The 23,771-nt window shown below is 58.4% G+C and overlaps 1 protein-coding gene across 8 annotated transcripts in view; it reads right to left on the bottom strand.

The window, feature by feature from the left end:
* The window catches only part of CELF5 (CUGBP Elav-like family member 5), a 47,758-nt gene extending 24,705 nt beyond the window's left edge, over window positions 1-23,053 (bottom strand). For 6 of the 8 annotated variants that reach the window (XM_030298412.1, XM_030298400.1, XM_030298408.1 and 3 more), the window contains exons 1-2: window positions 22,789-23,047; window positions 3,307-3,389 (exon numbers count right to left, since the gene is read on the bottom strand). In XM_030298412.1, the coding sequence (XP_030154272.1) occupies window positions 3,307-3,389; window positions 22,789-23,047 (342 nt within the window). Of the gene's footprint in view, window positions 1-3,306; window positions 3,390-22,788 lie in introns of all 8 variants that reach the window. The other 2 variants (XM_030298457.1, XM_030298437.1) reach the window with 2 other exon arrangements.
* Between the last annotated feature and the right edge of the window lie 718 nt (window positions 23,054-23,771).

Below are 23,771 nucleotides of genomic sequence, written 5' to 3'. Positions count from 1 at the left end.
TGCGCACTGCTCTGGAACCTTCGCTGCTCCTTATTCTCCTGATCAGTGGATGCCAGCAGCCTCTCCCAGTCATGACAATCACAAGTGTCCCCAGACGTCACTCAGGGTCCCGCGGGGGCAGAATCGCCCCCGGGGCTGAGACCCCTCCTCTGACCTAACGTAAACTCCTCCACGAGACAGCGGAGGCTCCGCTGTGTCTCCCGCACGCAGCAGCTCGCCTGGCACATTCCTACCTCCCGGCTCGGCACACGCCCTCCCCACGCCACCCCTGTCTCCATCTGCCACAATCTTCCCCATCTCTCGAGACACGACATGGCTCAAATGCCCTCTCCTCCGAGAAGCCGCCTTGTTTGCCGCACGAAGTCACCAGTGCGGGGGGCCCCGGCTCCCCCCACCCAGAGCCACCGCGATGCTGTCCCGGCCGCCACACATTCGCTGCTCATTTTGTGCTCGCCCGTCATAGTGGGTTGAACGGGGACTTCCCTGAGATATGTCCAAGTCCTAACCCCCAGAACCTGTTGAATCTGGAAAAGGTGTCCTTCCGGATGTGATTAAGTCACGGATCTTGAGATGAGGTTTAGGGTGAGCCCTAGACCCATCGACAGGTGTCCTTATAAGAAAAAGGCAGAGGGGGAGGGGAGACGTATCGACACAGAGGGCGGCCACGTGGCCACAGAGGCAGGGACTGGGGCGATGCGTCCACAAGCTGGAGAGCCACCGGGAGCTGGAGAGACGTGGAACAGAGTTCCCCACAGCGTGGCCCTCCTGCCACGTCGCTTTCAGACTTCTGGCTCCCGGAAGTGTGACAGCATAAATTTCTGTTGCTTTCAGCTCCCCAGTGCATGGCGCTTTGTTACAGTGGCCCTGGGTCACTAACCCCCCCCCATTCACTCCGACCCGGAAAGCTTTGCTCCAAAAGCATCCCGAACCCCTCATCTCTACCTCCGCTGTCCCTGCCCGAGCCGCTTGCCCGAACAACCACAGCTCCCTGCGGTCCCTCTGGCCCCTGATGCTCAGAGAAGGTCCCCGAGCTCCCCGTCGAAACAGAACCCGCATCCTGAGTCTGAAAATCGTTCTGAAAGTCCCCCCCCCGCCCCCGTCGCCTCTGGGCTCCGTGGTGTCCTCACCACCGGAAGTCCTTTCATTGGGTGGTTCGTTCAGGAGCTCGGTAAATGTCTGTTGAGTGAACCCATGGGTGTTGAGGACTCGAGGGGCCCCCGCTCTAGGGAGAGACCCCCCCCCCGCCTTCTTCTGGCTTCCCTCCCGGCTGCTGATGGAGCCCAGAGCCCAGCTTCGGCCCCCAACACAGAGGGTGCCGCTTCCCAGGCCCCCAGGGCCTCAGGCAGTGGAGACGGAGGCTGGCTTTGGCTCTCAGTGATTCCATCAGTAAAATGGGAGAAGAGAGCTAAGAAGGACTGAGCTGGGGGCACTGCTAGAAATCTTAGCAGATCTCCAGGTGGGTACAGATTTCTCCGGACAGATGGTTCAGAGCCCCCAGCCAGAACCCGGTGCCACGCGCCAAAAAACGGTCCACGGACACGGAAGGGCTGGGCGCCCACACAGGGTCGGCCGTCAAGTCCCCATTCTGCCGTTTGCTGGCTGCTTGACCTTGGACACATCCACTACGAAACCGGTTTCTTCCTCTAGGTGCCCAGCGTCCCCAGAGGCTCCTGCCAAAGGGAGCGTGGCAGACAGCGTGTCGCTCCAAGACGAGGCGCGAGGTGGTGCCCTCCTTGCGCCCTGGGGGAAGCCGGCCGCCATGCTGTGAGGCTGCTCAAGTTGTCCCCCTTGCGAGGAACTGAGGCCTCTTGTCCACGGCTGCCCCAGGGGCCAGCACGGAGGCGGATCCCTGAGTCACAGTCAGGAGAGACTCTGAGCCACGACCGTGCGGCAGACTCATTCCCTAATTCTGGCCCCCCGGCCACTGGGATCACTAATGCTGGCTGTTTGAGGCCACCAGGTCGTGGAACAATTGTTAGGCCACAAGAGATAACTAATGGGGTCCACAGAAACTCCACTGTGCCCCCGGGGGCCCGCCTGCACGGATGCACCTGCCCTCCAGTCCCCAGTTGGTTCGGGGAGGTGATGGCAGAAGGTCCAACGGAGGGAGAACTGTGAATCCTTTCTCGGATGTCACTTCCTCCGTGAAGCCTTCCGTGACCCCCTTCCCTACAGTTTCCTCCCTCCACCCCACCCCGTTATACTCTTCCAATGCTGAAGACCAGAGAGGTTAAGTCACTGGCTCACTGCTGCTCAGCAAGGACTGCTTGCTGCCACATCACCTCCACCCCTCTTGTCTTCACCCAAAAAGGGGCACTTTGTTCCTGACTATGAGGTTGAGGCCAGCCCCTGGGCCATTTCTGGTGCTTGTTCAGACCCAAGTCAACCCTTGCCATGATGGCATGTTCCCGGCAGGTGCACCCCAATTCCCAGCACTTGTGTCTGCAGATGTCACCCAAGCAGCCCCCAAATGTCCCTGATGCTGAAGAGTCCACGAGAGTCCCAGAAGGAAGGGTGAGCACCCCAGGGCCCATGGGGTGCCATGGGTCTCGCTGTGCTTCCTTCGATTTCCGTGAACACACGCTGCCTGGGGACCGGGCTCAGCTGGCTCAGGCAGACCGCCCTGCCTGCACTGGGGACAGGGGCTTCCTGCCCACCCCCAGAAGGCAGGGCTGACAAGGGAGAGCCAGCGGAGACGGAGCCTGGGCCAGCCTCCCCTGGGGGTGGAAAAGCTGCCCAAACACCCCCTTCATCAAGGGGCCGTAGCTCTATTTGCTCATAAGGATGAGGGATAAGGAAATCCCTTTCCTTTTCGTATGGAGAAGCAGGCAGTGTCTAAGCTCCTCCTGGAGGCCCTTAAGGCCCTTAGGACTTGCCCCGTCCCCTCGCCGCCCTCCCCTCCTCCCCCTGGCTCCCTCGCGCCGCACAGGCCCCCTTGCTGTTCCTCCAACGTGCCGGGCACGATCCTGCCTCAAGGCTTCTGCACATGCTGTTCCCTTTCTCCGCTAATGCCTCCTCGTCCTTCAGGTCTTGGCACAATGACACGTGCACGCTGGGCCAGGCCTTTGTGCCGTGTGCAACCTGCACAACCACACACAACCACTCTGGTGTGAAGCAGGGAACATGGTGGGCAGTAGGCGCTCAATACACGCTCTCCCTGGTCATTTCTGCCCCTCTGCACCTTATCCCTCTTTCTGAGTCCGGAGGCACGCGGGCCTCACCGCTGACCCCGGGCAGGGCCTCGGCCTTCCCCAGGGTGAGAGCGTCCCCTCCACCCCCACACCCCGGACAGCACCCAGGACTCACCCCGGGCAAGGTCTTCTGTTCGTGCAGGGCAGTCTGAGCTTTGATGGCGGAGTCCCTGGCACAGTAGGTGAGAAAGGCACAGCCTGGAAGGGAGACAAATGGGGGCGTTAAGAGAAAAGGAGATCGAGGGGCGCCTGGGTGGCGCAGTCGGTTGAGCGTCCGACTTCAGCCAGGTCACGATCTCGCGGTCCGTGAGTTCGAGCCCCGCGTCAGGCTCTGGGCTGATGGCTCAGAGCCTGGAGCCTGTTTCCGATTCTGTGTCTCCCTCTCTCTCTGCCCCTCCCCCGTTCATGCTCTGTCTCTCTCTGTCCCAAAAATAAATAAACGTTGAAAAAAAAAGAAAAAAAAGAAAAGGAGATCGAGACCCAACTTCACAGCAAGGGAGTCAAGTGCCCACCAGTGGATAAATGAACACAATGTGGTCCGTCCACACCCTGGAATATCATTCCGCTTTGAAAAGGAAGGACGTCCTGCCGCCTGGCACCACCACGTGGACGGACCCCGAGGACACTGTGCGGTGACAGGAGCCAGACACAGAAGGACACGCCCCGCGTGACCCCACGCACAGGGGCTCCCCAGAGGAGTCCCGTCCCCAGGGACAGAGAGTGGATGGTGGGAGCCAGGGCTGGGGCAGGGGGCGGGGAGTCCGTGTTTCATGGGGACAGAGCCTCAGTCTGGGGAGATGGAAAGTTCTGGAGACGGGTGGTGGGGGCGGCTGCACGACAGTGTGAGTGTGCCTGATGCCGCTGAGCTGTGCGCTTGGAAAGGGTGAGGAGGGTGAATTTAATTGTATTTAACCACATTTTTTTAAAAATGGAAAAGAAGGAAAAATCGAGGTAGATTTTATGTTCTTTTTTACTACACGCCAAAAATAAACAGGACACTGGAGACAAGGGTATTGTGGGGGGGGGGAGGGGACAATAGCCGTGGTCCAGCCGCCCCTCCCCCTCGGTGAGCTAGGGAAGGGGAGAGGAGAGTAGCTGTTAATTAAACCCGCGTCCGACGCCAGATGAAGAGATAGGCAGAGCGCGGGGTGAGGGCCGGTGGGGCAGTGAGGCCGCGGCTGCCCTGCCCGGGGAGGACGGTGGGGAGCGCACCTGCAGCCCCAAGGATGCAGAAGGTGCTCCAGCACTGGGAGGAGGAGCACGGCGGCTCTGCCACGCACCTGCTTCGTGGCCTTGGGCCGGGCGCCGCCCCTCTCCGGGCCTCAGTTTCCCCGCTCCGAGAGGATGCTCCCAGAGCGTAGAAGGATGGGTCGGGGCGGGGGCGGGGCTAGAGGGGGCGTGGTGCAGCGGAGCCAATCAGGAGAGGACAGGGGGCGGGCCAGCCCAGAAGTGGTCCAGAGCGAGGGTGTGATTGGTTGGACGCCGTCCTGGGCCGGGTGGGGGCTGGGGAGGGGTGCGAAGCGTGAGAACTGCAGAGACCAGAGACACAGAGAGAGACGGAGAGAGGCCCCCAGAGAAAGACCGATGAGATAGACCAATGGTGTTTTGAAAGATGTCTGCCTGAGGCGGGGTGTGGGATGCAGGCAGGTGTCAGGTCCCCTGAGATGGACCCAGGGGGCCGGGCCTCAGCCCTGGACTCTGCCTCTAACCTCTGTGGACCTCACGTTCACTGCGTGTGAAACGAGACCATCGTCGTCTGCTCTGGCGCCGTGGACCCCGTGCCCACCACCCCCAGCTCCCCCGTGGAGCCTCTCTGCCTCCTCCGACCCCTAGGGCCCCCTGTGCAGAGAGAGCCCCTGGGAACAGCCCCGTGGTGCCCAGTTTTGCTCCGGGCAGGAGCTAATTAAAGCCGCGTCCTTCCTTCTGGGATGTGGTCACCACGCTGCCATTCCCACCGGCTGGGCCGGTTGCTGGGGAGGGGTCTGCCTCGGGCCCGAGGGGTCCTCTGGTGCCCTGGGGGGCAGGGCTTTCTAGCGTACAAAAAACATTCGCGGTGAGCACGTAAAATGGTGCAACCCCCGTGGAAAACGGTTTGGCGATCCTCAGAAAAGTTAAACATAGAATTACCGTAGGACCCAGCAACCGCACGTCTGGGTCTCTACCCAAAAGAATTGAGAGCAGGGACTCGACAGATATTTCAAACAGATATTACGAATGTTCACAGCAGCCCAAAAGGCGGCACCACCCAAGCGTCCGTCAACAGATGAACGGGAAACACAATGGGGTCCATCCATACGCTGGAATATTATTCTGCCTTAAAAAGCGAGGAATTCTGACCCCCGCTGCAACGCGGATGAACCTTGAAGGATGTTATTATGCTCAGCGTAATAGGCCAGACACAGAAGGGCAAGGACTGTCTGGTCCCACTCACAGGGGGTCCCTACAGGAGTCCCGTCCCCAGAGACAGAGAGTAGACGGTGGGAGCCAGGGGTGGGGCAGGGGGCGGGGAGCCCGTGCTTCAGGGAGCCAGTTTCCATTTGGGAAAATGAGAAATTCCAGAGATGGATGGTGGGGATGGTTACACAACAGTGTGAGCATGCCTGATGCCACTGAGCTGTGTACTTAGACGCGGTTAAGACGGCGAATTTAATCTTATGTGTATTTTACCCACAATAAAAAAAAATTGTAATGGAGATATATTAAAAACAACCCCCCTCCCGTGGGGGCGCCTGGGTGGCTCAGTCGGTTGAGCTCCTGACTTCAGCTCAAGTCATGATCTCACAGCTCGTGAGTTCAAGCCCCACGTCGGGCTCTGTGCTGACAGCTCGGAGCCTGGAGCCTGTTTCGGCTTCTGTGTCTACCTCTCTCTCTGCCCCTCCCCCACTTGTGCTCTCTCTCTCTCTCTCTCTCAAAAACAAACATTAAAATATATATATATATATATGCCAAAATAGTGCAGAACTTAGATTATAAATCACGTAATATATAATAATTTTATAATTATAAAATCACGTAACCGTTTTCCAGGTTGAGGAATAGGACACAGATGCTCCCAGAAGCCCGGGTGCTCCCATCCCATGACAATCTCCCCCAGAAGTCACTGCTACCTAGCTCTTGTGATAATCACATCACTGTTCTTCATTATGGTTCCCTGCCGGGGAGGGGGGGGTCACTAATCAGTGTAGCTGAGTGCTTCCTGCCTTTGAACTTATATAATGGAATCATAGCATATGCACACTTTGTATCTAGCTTCTGCCACTCAACAACAGGTGGTTGTGTGTATCGGGGGTTAATTCCTTTTCCTGGCTTGTAGTGTTTTGCCCTGTGAATACACAGCAAGGCTATCCATTCTCTTGTGGATGGGCGTCGGGGTTGTCCGCTGTTATTTTTTTTTTAATTTTTTTTCAACGTTTATTTATTTTTGGGACAGAGAGAGACAGAGCATGAACGGGGGAGGGGCAGAGAGAGAGGGAGACACGGAATCGGAAACAGGCTCCAGGCTCTGAGCCATCAGCCCAGAGCCCGACGCGGGGCTCGAACTCACGGACCGCGAGATCGTGACCTGGCTGAAGTCGGACGCTTAACCGACTGCGCCACCCAGGCGCCCCGATTGTCCGCTGTTAAAGGCTATCATGAATAAACGTGCTGTGGAGCGTTCTTGCACAGGTACTCTGATGCGCAAAGGCATATCCGGAAATGGAATTGCTGGTTACAAGGTAGGCTTATGTTTAGCTTTAATCGATTCTTTCAAACAGTTTGCCAAAGTGGGTTGTGCCAGAGCATTCTCCAACCAACGGGTCTGACAGTATTTATGCTTCGTTTTCCCCAATCCTTGGTTTTGCCAGCCTTTTAGATGTTAGTCATTATGGTGGGTGTATCATTGTATTTCATTGAGATTGGAACATACATTGCTACAGTTATTAATAAAGTTGGGCACCTTGTGGCTTTGCAGGAGTTCTTTATGTGGTGTGTAAATAAAGAATACTTTGTATTCTTTTATGGTTACATCTGATGCACACATCTTCTCCCAGCCCATGGCTGGTCTTTCTACTCCTTTTTTGGTGTTTCTATTTTCTGAATTTAATCCCCCAAGGTCTTCCGGGAAAGGAGAGGCGCTAAAACAACTAGCCTGGGGCCTGAGAGAAATTAGGCACAGCCAGAAAGAAATTGGACTGCAGGGAGATGTAAAATAGAGGCAAAACCCTTCCTCCTTGGGTCCTCTCTTGCCCGTGGGGCCTCATTTGCAGAACATGGAGTGTGCTGGTCCTGGGAGGGGAGGGTGGGACCCCCGAGCAACCTTCAAGGCCATGAGCCCGTGGGTCTGGAAGGTTTGCAGCCAGAGGGACGCAAACCAGATTGCGTGCCGCTGTCCTCGGTGCTGAAATGCTTCCCTGTTCTTTTGACCCGCTCTCTTCCTGGCCTCTTTCTCTGTTCTGGTTGGTGAAAAGGTGTGATGTTTACCCCTTTCTGGCTAAATACAGCCTTGATTTCCAGTTCTTATTAGGGCTGAATTGTATTCCCCTCCCCAAAACTCATATGTTGCTGTCCTAACTCCCCAGGACCTCAGAATAAGACCCATTTTGGAAATTGAGTCATTGCAGATGAAATTAGTTAACCTGGACCAGATTCTCCTTTAGTCTCAGAAGGAACCAACTCAACCAACACCTTGATCGCAGACTTCTGGCCTCCGGGGAGGTGAGCAAACACGTTTCTGTTTTCGAAGCCCCCTGGTTTGTGCTAGGTTGTTTCTGCAGCGCTCGCAAACTAATACAATCCCCAGTCAGCACAGACTTGGTAGTGATGTTGACAAAGCTCACTGACTTCTAATCCGAAGAAGCTTGTACTCCATAGCGACTACTTAGTCCTTACAACACACCCACAAAGAAGCTGCTAGTGTTGCCCTATTCTGCAGATGAGGGGTCAGGGCACAGAGTGGGGGTGTGACTTGCCCAAGGTCACACAGATGGGGAGTGGAATATCCAGGCCCCATGGGCTGTGCTAACCACTGGGGTACACTGCCTCGAGCTCGCATCTTTTCTAACATTTTCCCCAAGGCCTAGGGGAGGGTCACAGGCACCTGACCTGCCTCTCCGTGAAAGGAACTTTCAGAGAGTATGCCGTGAGCCCCATTTCAACCGTTACATCCTAGTCCCAGAGGGACCTTCTGACAGAAGTCACAGCCCAGGCAAAGCCTACGCTGGATGGACCTCTCATCTCAATTCCGGCCCTGGCCCCCCCCTCCCCCCCCACCCCCCACCGGCCTCATCAATGACAAGGGGGCCAGGTCTTGTGTCCATGAGCTCCCTCCCATGCTGGCCAAGCCCTGCGTTCTTCCCAGAATGCTTGGCTCTTGACCATCCCTTCACACCCACATGCATTTTCAAAGCCTGGACCAGGGTTGATCTGGGGGGTGGGGTGGGGTGGGGGGGCCAGATCAAGGCCTGCAGATCTCTCTAGGCCCAAGGGCAGAGCAGAGGCCAAAACGAGGGAATCACCGTATATATGAAAGTTTTCTAATAACTAGATCTTTCTCATCACGGCTCCTTTGGGAAAGGAGGGAGTTCCCCATCTCTGGAGGTAAGCACCAGTGGCTCCCCAGACAGGAAACCTCCTTGCCAGAGACTACCGAGAATCCCTGCTCATGCTGAGATCCCCTGCTCTCTGCTCTCAGTTCTGAGCCTTTGGGGATCTCATGGCTCAAACCTGTAATGATAAGAGTCGATGTCCCCCGGAGCACCAGGAATCTTACAGGGGCTCCCCACCCAACGCAACCCTTTGAATCCTCAGACTAGCCCAAGAGAATGGCATGATTGTATTCATTATTATCCCCGTTTCACAGATAGGGAAACTGAGACAGCACCTCGTGAGGAATGCACCTGAGGTTACATCGCATCGGGGCCAGAGGCGGGATTTGAACCCCGGAGGACTAACTCCAGCCTGTGCCTCCTCTGCCAATATTGTCCCTCTTATAAAGATAACAGTAGCAGCCATAACAGCTGATTCACAGAGCACAGAGCACAGGGTGGCCATTATCCTGGGAACTTGGCTCCAGGACCCCTCCTCTCTGCAGGAGCCCTACCAGGCGGGTATTATGCAGGGTATGCAGGAAGCAGCGGGTAAGGGTTGAGCTGGAATTTGAACCCGGGAGGAGGGGGGGGCTGGAATAGGACATCATGGGCCTCCCTGCCATCCACCGTGCTTGGAGGCTTTGATCCCCAGCGTGTGGAACCACAGCGGCACCCAATCCTGCCATCTTCCCTGAAAGTCGAAGCCTTTAATATTTTAAGACAAAGGTGGCCTTAAGAGCATCTACGAAAAGACAATCGTACTCCACCTACAATCTAGTGTAGACACCGACTGTTTGTATCCAGATAGACTGAATCAGTAGGGGGCTACCTAAAGATACAGGCCTCCCAAACGTGGGGCCCTGGGGTAACTCCACAGAGCCTTCGAGAACAGTGTCCAACTTACAGATGAAAAGTCTGAGGGTCACAGTGGCCCAGGTCACCCACAGGTAGCGACAGAGCTAGGACTTGAGCCCATACCCGCATGACCCCCTTGCATAGGGCTCTTTCCCCAGCCCACAAGGACACTCCTCTCTCCGGCCTTGGAAGTGCCGTCTCTGAGGAAACCCGTCTCTGCTCATTCTGTGCTCTGGGGACAATGCCCTGACTAATGGGTGACGCTGACAGCTCCCAGGCTGGGAAGAGGCACATCGACGCACCCCCATGGGTGGTCAGCATAGAGGGAGGACTAGAACACAGGACAGAGGTCAAGGGGGGGCAGAGCCGAGGGCAACATGGGGCAGGGCAAAGACTGAGCCCGGGCCAGGCGGGGCAGAGAGGAAAGACGGATGGGACACTCCAGGCAGGGCTCGGACGCCCTGGCCGTCCCTGGGAGGGTGTCGTGGATTGTCTTGTCCCCCGGAAAAGTCGTGTGTGCATTCCACACCCTGTGCGTGGGACCCAACTTGGAAAAAGGGACTCTGTGCAGATGTAATTAAGGATCTGGAGATGAGGTAATGAGGTGGGTCCCAGATCCACCTGGAGGTCTGGGGGGCATCAGGGGAAGGACCCCCCCCCCCCGGGACTGACTAAAAATCCCCCAAAAGGCCCAGCAAGGAAGTGCCACCAGCACACAGAGCCAAGTCCTGGGTCAGACCTCCCCCCCACCCTTAGCTGGAATCCTCACTCCCCCTGGCAGTTATTTTTATCCCGTGTTACAGATGCGTGAACCCAGGCTCAGAGAGGCTTAGTGCTTTCCTGAGGTCACACAGCAAATCAGAAACAAGCCCTTCAGCTGAACCCAGACTCAGGGTTTGTGGCTGGGGGGGTGGGGGAGGTGGGAAAGAGCTTTCGAGTTTCAGAAAATCCCAGAGTGCAGGAAAGAGGCCTTAAGGGGCCTAAAGAAAAATTTGTTTGAAAATGCAATAGAACAACAAAAATTGTTGTTGTTGTTTTCCTTCTGACTGTTCGTGGTCGTCACTTACGTGGGTAAATCTGGGATTTCTGTCGCTTACGCGGAGCTGGCCAGGTCTGGGGACCGGCCATGGCCACGTGCCTGGCTGCACCCTGTCCCCCTCCCCTGCACCCCACGCTCGGCATCTCCCCTCCCCCACCCCCCGCTCCGCACGCGGCCGCTCCACCGCTCTTCCCGAGCCTGTGCGGGGCGCTCACCGCCTATCCTGTCGGGAGTCATTCATTCTCCCCACGGGACAGGGAGCTCCCTGCGGGTGGGAACCAAGCGTGCAGGCCACCGACGTGTCCCCAGAGCCCAGCACTGCGCCCAGCGCGCTGTGTGCGCAGCAAGCACTTGGGGGCAGCTCACGGCCTCCAGGCTGGTCCAGTGCCCATCCACGCCCTCCTGGAGCTGCGGTCCCCTCCGCCCCCGGGTCTCCCCTTGCTGCCGCCACCGACTTCGCCACCCCCCGCCCCCAAATCAGCCCTGCCCCGGGGGCCACAAGAGGGCGCCCGTGAGCATTCCTCTGCCCCCAGCCTTCAGGGGCTCCCACCTCCCTGGGGGTAAAAGCCTCAGTCCTCTCCGTGGCCCCCAAGCAGGACCTGCCCTCCCCTACTCCTCTCTCCCCCTCGTTCACTCTTTCCCAGCCACACATGCCTCCTCTGTTCCTCCAACACTCCAGGCCCAGTCCTGCCCCAGGACCTTTGCATGGGCTGCTCCAGAGTGCGCTCTGCCAGATCTCTGCACGGTTCACTCCCTTCCTTCGAGTCTTGGCTCAGATGTCACCTCCTTAGTGAAGGCTCCTTAAGCACCCTGTTTAAAGTGACGGCCCTCAACCATCCGCTCACCCTGCTCTGGTTTTCCAGGGCCCTTACAGGCCGCATACAGGTTTCCCTCGCTATCCGAAAGCAGAGCGTTCCTGTGAAACTTTCCCGTAACTTTCCGTAAAGAAGCAATTGCCACTGGTCTATGTGGAAAACTTTTGAACATTCCCACACCCCCGAATTGGCCTCTCTTAGGCTTTTCTGATAGGTTAGGACACATCTTGCTAATGGAGGCACAGAATTAAACGCGACAAGGCCCAGATGCTTGCAGACACAGTTCAGAGCTCCGGCTGCAGGCCTGCCCGAGTGTGGTCCCGGGGAAGGCGCTCCGTGGGGCTGCCCTCGCTGCTGGGGGCTCGCACTGCCTCTATAAGCCTTCCCCGAGGGCAAAGCCAGAGCTGAGTGCTGTTTTAGCGTTTTGCCTTTTTTCATAAAAGCAAAAATCTCCTTCAGATTTCTTTCGGTTACCAAAAAAGGTACTCATGTAGGCCTTTCATGAAAGCAGAGGGAGTAGCATAATACGGACTTTCCAGGAGCAGAGGGTACCTGTATTATATTTATTTCTGTCTCCCCGCCTCCCCCAGCCCACTGAAATGTCCTGTCCACAAGGACAGTCAGTTTTTCATGGTTTTTTTTTCCCCCCCAGGGTTCCCAGGACCTAAATAGTTGCCAGGTACACAGTAGGCGCTCAGTGAATACTTGTGGACTGAATGGACGTGTTTTCAAACCGACCTGCTCACATCGAGACAATCTCTCTGAGGGCAGTGACATTCGATCCCTTTTTATCCTTCCCCTTTCCTCCCCCACGCCCAGCACGGGGCCATTCGATATTTCCTGAACACCTATTATGTGCCAGCTGTACTGTGGAAACAGACGCAGGAAAGACACCCTTGTTCGTCTCTGATCGCCAACAAGGACCGCACCACGACAGGTCGAATCCCTTTGCTCCCAAGCCCCCTGGATGCCAGGCGGCCCACCTTCTTGGCCGTTAACCTTGGCTCTGGGATCTAGCGGCTAAAGATGGGCTCAAACCCTGCCCGATGCCCCTCTCTGCTGTGCGATCTCGGGTCACTTAACCTCTCTGAGCCTCCACTACGGATTACGGAAGACATCTCCTTGTGCTGTGGGGCCACCCTTCACCCACCGCCTGCCCCCCGCACCTTCTCTCCTCCCCGCATCCTCTTAGCCCCAGACTGTCCCCACTTTGCTAAGAACAGTGGGGCGGACAGCCTCTCCCGTATTCATCGCCCCTCCCCTCCCCTGCAAACCCACTGGCTTCTGTGCAGAGGGCATGACTTCATGAGCATGGCTCACACCCCTGGACCCCTCACCCCAGCGCATCATCTCTGGGCTGACCTTCTGCCTCCCTGGCCGGGCTCCTTAGCCTCCTCTGCCCCAGACTTACACATCGGGGCTTCTCAGGCCTCGTCTGGACACACCCTCAGTCTCCTGCCCCCAGCCGTCTTGACTCCTCCCACAGACTCTCACCGTTGCTGCACCACGGGTCCATCCACAAACCACCCACCCATCCACCTGTCCATCCACCCACCCACCCACTCACCCACTCACTTGTCCATCCATCTGTTCACCCACCCACCTGCTGTGTCCCAGGCACTGTGCTAGGCCCTGGGGACACAGCGGTGGACACAGAAGGCAAAAAGTCTCCACCCTAATGCTGTATTCACTCTAAGGGGGGGGGGGGGAGGAAGGGAAAAACAAATAGCACGAACACAAAACCTATGATCTGTGGTGTGTCAGGAGTCTCCATTTTCCCAGCAAAAAAAGGAAAGCAGGGAAGAGGGGTCTGGAGTGCTGGAGGGTGGCTGTGATTATAAATCATTTCTGCAGGGAGGCGGCACTGAGAAGGTGAAGGTTGAAAGGCAGGAGGAAGGAGGCATGTGAGTCTCTGGGGGAAGAGGAACATTCACCAAGTAGGTGACATCCGAGCCAAGACCTGAAGGAAGTGAGAGGGTGAACTCTGCAGAGATTTGGGGGAACAGCATTCCAGGCAGCAGAGACGGCTCATGCAAAGGCCCTGGGGAAGGACCGACCTGAGGAACAGCCAGGAGGCCCGTGTGGCTGCAGCAGAGTGAGCGAGGGGGCGAGAGGGAGGAGGGGCGGCCAGGGCGGGGATGGGGCTGCGTCCCCAAATTGCCGTAGAATATACATCACGTAAAATGTGCCACCTTAACCGTCTCTCAGTGCACTGGCATCAGGCACACTCACGCTGTCGTGCAGCCGCCCCCACCACCCGTCTCCAGAACTTTCCATCTCCCAGACTGAGACTGTGTCCCCAGGAAGCACGGACTCCCCGCCCCCTGCCCCACCCCTGGCTCCCACCGCCCGCTCTCTGTCTCTGTGGACGGGACGCCTCTCGGAGTGGGGTCACGCGGGGCGTGTCCTTCTGTGTCTGGCTCCTGTCACCGCGCACCGTGACCTCCGGGTCCGTCCACGCGGTGGCAGGTGGCAGGACGTCCTCCCTCCCTGGGGCTGGGTCACATTCCGGCGTGTGGATGGACCACACTGTGTGTACTGACTTATCCACCAGGGGACACTTGGGGCGTTCCCACTTTGGTGCTGCCGTGAACACGGGCGTGCAAACAGCTCTCGGAGGCTTTCAATTCTTCGGATCTGTCCTCAGAAGTGGAACGGTCGGGTCACACGGTAACTCCGCGTGAAGGTCCCTGAGGAACCGCCAGACGTCTCCCTCAGCGCTGCCCCTTCCCACTCCCCCCCCCCCCCGCCACTCATCACCTCCGTCCGTCTGTCCGTCCAGGCCAGCGCAGACATCCTGTCCACCGCTCAGAGCACTGGACTCCCTACGGACACACGGCAGGTTTCGATCCTGAATGTAGCAGGACTCGGGAAATAGTGCAGAGAGGGGGCAAGTAGGTGGGTGAAGAAATGAGCCCCAGCCCCAGCCATCCGCCTCGGGTCGCTCTAGATGATGCCAGGTCCCTTCTGGCACGTGACGAATTTGCCGTGTGTCCTGGGGGAGGTCTTCCCCCCTCTCTGAGCCTCTGTCTCTCACTGCATGAGGTTGCTCTAGGGCCCCCAGCCACGGGGGGGGGGGCGTCATCTGCAGAGGGTCAGGGACAAGGAGTCTCTCCCCTAGCGCTGGCCACGCCTCCAGGCAGTTTGCTGTCCTCAGGAGCCCCTCAGAGGGACCGGGTGCAGCCATGATGGAAGGAAGCTCCATCCCACACTCTAGAACGCTCTGTGCCTTAGCTTCCCCATCTAGAAAACGGAGAACCCGGAGTCCATGTTCTCCAGATTCTGAGCTCCGTATGGGATGCTGTCCTTTCCCTGCCCACTGCCTTCCAGGGCTCTCACCTCACTCGGAGTAAAACCCACGATCCTCTCCAAGACGCATGAGACCCTGAGCGACCTACCCTGTGTCCTCCCTGCCCTCCCTCCTTCCTCTCTCCCCTTGCCCTCTGTGCTCCAGCCACACAGGCCTCCTCACTGTTCCTCTCACAGGTCAAACTCATCCCGACCTCAGGGCCTTTGCATGTGCTGTTTCCTCTCCTGGAATGCCTTTCCCTTGGCTTCAGAATCACAGCTTTCTCATCTGTCATTCAGGTCACCTGCTCAGAGAGGCCATCTTTGGCCACCCAAGCTATCACCTCCCAACACACATCTTACTTTTATTCTTCATGGCAACTCAATCCAATCTAAATCTTACTTGTTTGTTACCCAGTTTATTATCAGCTCCCTTCTCCCCTGGAAGGGTTTGTGTCCCTAGACCCCAGTTCAGCGCCTGGCACCTAACAGAGATATGGAAAACAATTGCTGACTATCTGACTACCTGACCATGCACTGAGGACACCTGCAACATGAAGGACATCACTCAGAGTACGTGCATTAATCACATTATGTAAGTGAACTCCAATTTCTGCAACCACTCTGGAAGACAGCTTTCAATATTCCTTCTCTTTTACAAATGAGAAGCCAAGACTCAGAAAAGATGAGGTGGCTTGTTCAGGATCACAGAGGAGCCAAAAAAAAAAAAAAAACCAAACAAAAACCAAAAAACAAACACACACACACACAACCAGGAACAGAAACCAAGCCTGTGAGACCACAGACCTGATGGGTCATTCCCTTTCATCACGTGTGGAGGAAGGTGGCGAATGCTGGGAACGTATTCATCCACCCATCCATCCCTCCGTCTTTCATCCATCCATCCGTCCATCTGTCCATCCCTCCATCCACCCATCCATCCATCCCTCCCTCTCTCCATCCCTCCCTCCATCCCTCCATCCATCTATCCATCCATCCATGCATCCCTCCATCCACCCATCCATCCATCCATACATACATCCACCCATCCATCCACCAATCCCTCCCTCCCTCCATCCATTTATCTATCCATCCATCCATCGATTCATCCATCCTTCCACCCATCCATCCCTCCATCCACTCATCGACCCATCCATCCCTCCATCCACCCATCCACTCACCCATCCATCTCTTTATCCACCCACCCATCCATCCATCCCTCCATCCATCCATCCCTCCATCCGCCCACCCACCCATCCCTCCCTCCTTCCCTCCATCCATCCATCCATCAACCCATCCCTCCATCCACCCATCAATCCATCCATCCATTCATCCTTCCATCCCTCCATCCATCATCCCTCCATCCATCCATCCCTCCATCCACCCACCCATCTGCCCACCCACCCATCCCTCCCTCCTTCCCTCCATCCATCCATCCATCAACCCATCCCTCCATCCACCCATCAATCCATCCATCCATTCATCCTTCCATCCCTCCATCCATCCCTCCATCCATCATCCCTCCATCCATCCATCCCTCCATCCACCCACCCATCTGCCCACCCACCCATCCCTCCCTCCTTCCCTCCATCCATCCATCCATCAACCCATCCCTCCATCCCTCCATCCATCCATCCCTCCATCCATCCATCCCTCCTTCCATCCATCCATCCCTCCATCCATCCATCCCTCCATCCACCCACCCATCCCTCCATCCCTCCATCCCTCCATCCATCCATCCCTCCATCCATCCATCCCTCCATCCATCCAGCCCTCCATCCACCCATCAATCCATCCATCCATTCATCCTTCCATCCCTCCATCCATCCACCCACCCATCCCTCCATCCAGCCATCCATCCCTCCATCCATCCCTCCATCCATCCATCCCTCCATCCACCCACCCATCCCTCCATCCCTCCAGCCCTCCATCCATCCAGCCCTCCATCCACCCATCAATCCATCCCTCCCTCCATCCCTCCCTCCATCCATCCCTCCATCCTTGCATCCATCTACTCACTTATCCATCTATCTGTCCATATTGTAACCAGCCCACCCTCCCATATCCAACCATTCCCCATCCCCACCCCCCAACCTCTCATTCCCTCATGCCCTCATCCATCCACATGTTCCACTTCCAAATGACAAACAAGACACAGTCCCTGCCCCCACAGAGCTTACATATCAGTGAAATCCCCATGACCCCAGGCCAACAGCAGCCCCTTCCTCTGGCACTGGTCGCCTTCAGTCCAAGGACAGCCAGTCTCCCTTGATGGCTCTCACCCTGAATCTTCACCTCCACAATCACATCTCTTTCTTTGCCTCCTCTACTCCTCTTCCAAAGTGGGCCAAGACTCAGTCTGGGAGGTGGAACGCCTAGCTATATTGCTGTGTGACTTGGGGCTGAGTGCTACGCCTCTCTGAGCCCCAACTCATCATGTGATCCGTGTGAGGGAGGGCAACTTGGTCCCCTGAGAACACAGGTCTGCTTCTTTGCACTTCTAGTTTCCCCACAGTGTGGGCTCACCCCAGGGGGAAGCTTCCTCTTTTTCCATCCTTCTGCGTAAGAAGCAGGCATATCCTGAATGAGGCTGGGAGGCTGGAAAGGGGCTGGCAATGGCAGGTGAACACACATGAAGCGCCCTTTCCACCCAAGTCTGAATTCCTCCCCTGCTCTAAATTCTTCCATGGCTCCCCAGTGCCCTCAGTCTGGGATCACAGGCCCTCCGGGGTTCAGCCCATGCTGACCCTCTGGCTTCACCTCCCAGGTCCCACCTAATTCCTTCCCTCCTCCAGGTGTGCCCTCCACACCTCCAGGCCTCTGTAAACCCAGCTCCCTCTGCCCACATGCATGAGGACGTCACAGCCATGCCCATCCCAGGGCCAGGAACACAGTACTTGTTTCGGCGAGTGAACAAACGAAGCGCTCCCTTCACCGGGCAGGCTCCTATTCTCCTTTCAAAGCCTCTGTTCTACAGCCCCTCGTCCACGCCGCCGCCGGAGTTCCCAGGCAGAGCCCCAGATTCCCGTCCGGTTCCCTCAACCCTGCCTCCCTCCCTCCGACCCAGCCCTGGCCACTCACTCTGAGTGCTAGCGCCTAGCTCTGCCTTGCCATCAGAGACCTTCGCGTTTCTCGTGCCCAGTAGCGGCCCCAAAAGGCTTTCAGGAAGCGTTGGCCGAACGAACGAATGGGCGAGTAGGCATGGCCCTGCCTCATGGCCAGGCTCTCATCTGCCAATGTCAAGGGTGAAAGAGAGACAGGAGCCTGTGTCAGACATCCCCAGCGCCAGAGCCTCTCAGAAGAGCCCCCCGGGGTAAGTCCCACAACAGAAGGGGACGCTGGGGCTCCCAAGACCCTTTGTTCCTTTCTCACCAGGGAAAAACCCCCCACCCCCCTTGCCAGAAGTTTCCAGAGGTAGCACTGCTCTGGGCCTTTGCACATGCTTTTCTCTGTGCCAGGGACACCTGTCCCCACCAACGGATCCTTCTCACCCTGTAGGCGTCAGCCCAGTCCCACGATAAGCCCAGCTCCTCCTGACCAAGCATGTACTCTGTGCCCGGCTCGCGGTCCTCCCCTTCCCCACTGCTCTGAGAGTGAAAGCCCCGCTGTCTCCCGACCCTGTAGGCCCTGTAGGCGAGAGCACGGTCTGCCAGTAAGATTAGAGAAACCAGATCATCTCAATGCCAAGCTCAGAACTGCTCTTTTATACTGACCACCTCCTCCAGGAAGCCCTCCTGGTCTCCACACCTGCAGGGGCTCCTCTGGGCTGTGTTCCCACCATCGCAGCCTGAACATCAATGCCTTTAACCTCCTCCTTCCTCACTGAGTCCCTCCTACCAGACTGGGCTTTGAAGGCAAGTCAGGTCTTGGCAGGGGAGGGTAATCTGTGTTGCCCAACATCATATCCTGGGTCTGGAACGGCGCCTGGCACACAGCAAGTGCTCAATAAATGCTGGTTATATGGGGAGATGGATTCGTGTCTTGTTCAACCCATCGTGAATCCACAGGGACGCCTGGTTGCACGGATTCCCATCTCCCCATGAACGCTGCACACAGTAGGTGCTTAGTCAACACTCTGCCCGAAGGAGGGCAGACGTGATGTCACAGTACGGCCTGTAAGGCCCCTGTTAAATCGGGGAAGAACGGGCAGCTGGGGAAACTGAGGCACGGGGAGGGGCACGCCCAGCTCAGAGTCAGGCAGCCGGCCCTGGCGGCCGGCCCCCAGCACCCCCCCCCCACGCGCCGTGCTCACAACTCCTCCCTCGGTGCCCCCGCCAGGCAGCCCTCCGTCTCCCTGGGGCTGGCGCGTCACCCTCGGAATCTCACGCCTCAGAGCTCGGCGGCGTGCTCCAGCCTCCCCTCCTGCCGCGGAGTGAGCAGCTGGGGCTCCCATGGAAACCACAGGCCTCCACCCGGCCCCCCCACCTGCACCGGCCCCCCTCACAACCTCCGCTTTAAGACAAATATTGTCATTAACATGCAAATGCATATGTGATTACCATAAATGGGGGGCCTCTCGGCTGGGCTGCCGAGCCCTGGAGCCCTATCGTGGGAGCCTGCCCCGGGCGGGGTGGGCATCGACGCTCCTTCGGCCCCCAACGGGAGAGAGAGGGACAGCCCGGCCACGCCAGGCACCCCCGCGGGCCCCCTCTGCGGGGGCTGTCCCCTGGCCGGAGCCAGGTGGGGGGACATGGGGACACCGGCTGGTGGGAGCCCCCCAGTTCGGCCCGAGCTCCTGGCTGGGCTCCCTTTCTGGTCTGAGTGAGGAAGCGGCCTTGCAGCCTCCCTGCTCCCCCTTCTCCGTGGCTCTCCCTGACTCCCCCTCCCTGCCTCTCCCTGGGTGTGTGTGTGTGGGGGGGGGCTCCACTTGCCTCGGTTTCTCTCTCTGTCTGTGTGTCTGTCTCCTTTCCTGCTCTTGCTGTGTCTCTCGTGGTCTCTCCTTGTGTCTCTAAATCATTTCTCTGTCTGTCTCCATCCCTTATCTTAAAAACAAAACAAGCCAGCGCCCAAGGGCCTGCCCTCTTGCTGAGGACCCTGTCTTTCCCATCCTGCCCCCTACCCCGACACTCAGGTCCCAGAGCCCCCCCTCTCCCCCGGCACGGCTGGACCTCCCACCTGTCACTCGGTCTCACGGGGGCCCCACAGGCCATCAGGCATCGGGGTGCCTCATGCCACAGCCCCTTCCTCCCCAACACCATCTTTGAGGGGGGCCCGACTCTTGGCTGGGGGGGGAACCTGTCACCCCTCCATCACACAGATGTACTTTTGTATTCCCTGGGTTGGAGGGGACACAGGTGGGAGACAGTGAGGGCCCAGGCTCGGGTGGGTGTTTGGGAGCCAGTACTGACCCCTCCCGGCCTCAGTTTCCCTTCCATGTGAAATACGCTGATGCTCGCAAGCCCACCGCAGTGGCTATCCCTTCGGTGGGGGACTGAACAGGCCCCAGGTATGACAGTTAAGGATGAGATGATGGTCAGGACAGGGATGATGATGACCCATGCTGCTGTCCCTTTTAGCACCCCTGGCGTCCGTCGTCATGGGATCCCCTGGCATTCGGGAGCCCAGAAGGCTCTGGGGCTGGGGAGGGGGGAATCTCTCCCCCCACCCTCACCCCCGCCGGGGCCACACCCCCAGCCCTCGCTGCTCTCAGCCAGCGCCAACAGCAGGCATCCTGTGCCCATTGGCTCCCCAGAAATGAAACCAGGGAAGTGTTGGCAGGAGGCGCCTGAACACCCCCTGTACTTCCCATTCATCACTGCACCTCCCTTTGGCTGAGACCCAGAGAGGGGCAGCCACTGGCCAAAGGTCACACAGCGGAGCCATCATCCTAGCTGCTGGCCCTTGAGACCCCCTCACCTCCAGCTCCCTCCCACAGGTGAGGCCCAGCCAGGCCCAGCACAGGGGGTGTCAGGAGAGAGATCCGGTGTTGGAGGATGGGCGGGAGAAGACGTCCCCCTCCCCACCCCCTGCAGCCGGGGGCCCCTGGGAAGTGGAGGGTGGGAGCTGGGTGTCACGGACACCCAGCTGCCTAACTGTCACCCTTCTGGGAAAGACCCCGAGACGCCCCTAAGCCTAACAATCCCCAGCCAGAAAAAAAAATAACCCGACATTCAAGAGGCCCTGCTTTGCCAACAGTGGGGGAAACTGAGGCTCCAGCCCAGGCGGAAACCCAGCCACAGTCCGTCCCTTCCCCTGGTGGGGGTGGGGGGTGTCCAGGGGAGATTTAAAAATGAGCAAAGGGAGGAGGGCCACCCAGTGTGTGCACCCCCTGCACCCCATCAGCTTCCCTCACTGAGAGCCCACCAACAGCCTATCAGTTCAACATTTGGGGGGGGCACGTGGACACCCCCTCCAGCCCCCATCAGAATCTTTCTAGAAATGGGCCCTTCGGCCGTACCGGGGGCGGAGGGCTTGTGCAAAGCGCCCCCCATGCAGCCATGGACCCCTGAGCTTGACTCATGGGCAAATGGGAGCCCTCTGCCCTCCTAGTTCACATAGAGGAATTCGATTTTCCAAGCTCCCCCCCCCTTTTTTTTTTTTTTTTTTTTGTGATGGTTGGATTTGAAAAGAGGTGGGGGATGGGAGGGGTTTCTTTCCTCCCCCTAGGATACCAGCTGGAGGGTCTAGCTACAGTGACAGGCCCTGGGTCCATCCCACCAGACTCTCCCTATGGCCTGCCCGGGTCCATCATCCACCCATTCATTCATTCATTCACTCATCCATCCATCCATCCATCCATCCATCCAACAAGCATGTATTCATGCTTCCCATAGCAGCCACAGAGAAGAAGGGGGACAACGGGGTCTGAAATAGGTCATGAGCCCCGCTCCATCCCCAAGGAGCCTCCAGGGTCCTGCCAGGGGTGTCCAGCACAAAGCCTTCACTGTCCCCACCCTCGGTCACCGACACCTGATGGGAGAGCCGTCAAAGCCACCGTCATTCAGACACTGGGCCCATGATCTGAGCCCAGGGCTGGGGCCACAGTCCCCGGGCGCCTCCTCCCAGCATCCCGTCTGAGGGAGAATCAGGTGGGAGGGAGGTGGGCAGGCCTCCCCACCCCTCCTGCCTCCCCCACTGTGCTCCCGGGTCGCCCACGCCTCCCCCGTCCACCTTAGGATCTGGGCTCTGCCAGATGGACGGTCCAGGCTCATCGTCTTTGGCCTCAGACCTCAACACATTGCTAACAGGCTAGGCCAGTTTTAACTTGAGCCAAAGGTGGAGGCAGGGAGGGGGAGGGCAGAGAAATGGAGGGGGGATGGGCGGCGGGGGTGGGGGGGGAGGGCAAACCATAGCATTTTAACCACCCAGGGCTGGGGAGGCTGGCGCCCACCCCCCACTAGCCTGGCTCAGCTCCCTGATACCCCCACCCCGCTTTCTTTGTAGTTACCGATTAGCCCGGGGTCCTGGGCATCCGTGTCCCCTGCGGCTGGCCGGACCTGCCCCGCTGGCCTGGCTTTGTGAAAATGACCAAAGCAATGGAGTCCAGAGGTGCAAACTTCCCCGACGGGGCCTGGGGAGGCCGAATGAATGAGGGGGTGGGCAGGGAGGGGTGGCGAGGTCCGGGCAGCTCCTCCAGCAAAGGGGCAGGAAAGAGTGGGTGAGGGAGGGAGGAAGGGGTGGGGGTCCAGGGGGAATGGGAGGGAGAGGCAGAGAGAGAGAGAGAGAGAGAAGGATGCTGGGGGGGAGAGGATGGGAGGTAGAGGGAGATGGGAGAGGAGAGAAAAGGAAAGAGAGAGGGAGAGGGAGAGGGAGAGGGAGAGGGAGAGAGAGAGAGAGAGAGAGAGGATGCCGGAAGGTGGGGAGGGAGGGAGAGGGGGCGGAGGAGGGGAGGGGGCCAGCTCGAATCTGTCAGCTGCACCCCCAGAGGGGGGAGGAGGGGTAGGTGGAAAAGGGGGAGAGCAATGATGCTGTGGCGGCGGCGAGCGGAGGGAGGAGGTGAGGAGGGGAGGGCCGGGGGAGAGAAGATGCCGGAAGGTGGGGTGGGGAGGCCGAGGGAGGAGAGGGGAGGGCGGGGAGGGGGCCGGGGCGCCCACCTTTGTGCATGCCCGTGTAGGGGTCTTTGAGCACCGTGAGCTCGTAGATGCGGCCGAACTGCTCGAAGAGCGGCTTGAGGTCCTTCTCGTCCAGGTTGCGCGGGATCTGGCCCACGAAGAGCTTGATGGCGTCCAGGTCCTTCATGCCGTCGGGCTGCCCCCCGGGGGGCTCGGGCCCGCTGCTGCCCACGGGCGAGGGCCGCGTCTGCAGGAGCTGCTGCTGCTGCCGGCGCGCCTCGCTCTCCGTCAGGCGGGCCATGGCGGGCGCGGGCGGGCGGCGGGCGCGGGACCGAGCCGGCGGCGGCGGCGGCGGCGGCGGGCGGCGGGCGGCGGGCGGACTCGCAGCTGGAGCGACGGACGCCGCCTCCCGCCTCCCTCCCGCCCCGTCCCCGCGCCCTCCTCCCTCCCCCTCCGCGCGCCCGCTCGCTCCAGCATCAGGACCACAAAAGGGCGGCTCCGCAGCGGCCCCTGGCGGCCGGAGCGCGCGTCGACGCGGCGGCGCCTCCCGCGCCCCGAGCGGGCGGGGGGGACCGAGGCCGAGGGCGGGGGGTGGGGGGGGGGTGGTGGTGGTGCCCGGCCGGCGCCCAGGGGCACCCGCGGCCCCCACCGCCACCGACAGGAAGGACGCTAAGGGTGGCGCGCGGTCGGGTGGGGCGCCTCCTGGGCGTTTACCCCGTCCTCGGCGCTGGTAAGCGGGTAACTCGGTAACGGTGGTGATAGTGAAGAGTGTCATGATAGTAATAGTAATGAAAGTAATAATACCCGCAGCAAAACATAAAGGAACACTTTATATGTATATATATATGTATATATATATATATATATATATACACACACACACACACACATACATGCATATATATGTATATATACATCTATGGATACAGGGATAGATGCATCGATGCATCGATCCATAGATGTATATATGCATAGATGCATGTATATATACATATATGTATCGATGCATCGATGCATCTATGCAT

This window comes from Lynx canadensis, chromosome A2, assembly GCF_007474595.2.
Source record: "Lynx canadensis isolate LIC74 chromosome A2, mLynCan4.pri.v2, whole genome shotgun sequence".
Taxonomy (NCBI): domain Eukaryota; kingdom Metazoa; phylum Chordata; class Mammalia; order Carnivora; family Felidae; genus Lynx; species Lynx canadensis.
The sequence above is the reverse complement of the archived record's forward strand: the minus strand, read 5'-3'. Positions and strand labels throughout refer to the sequence as shown.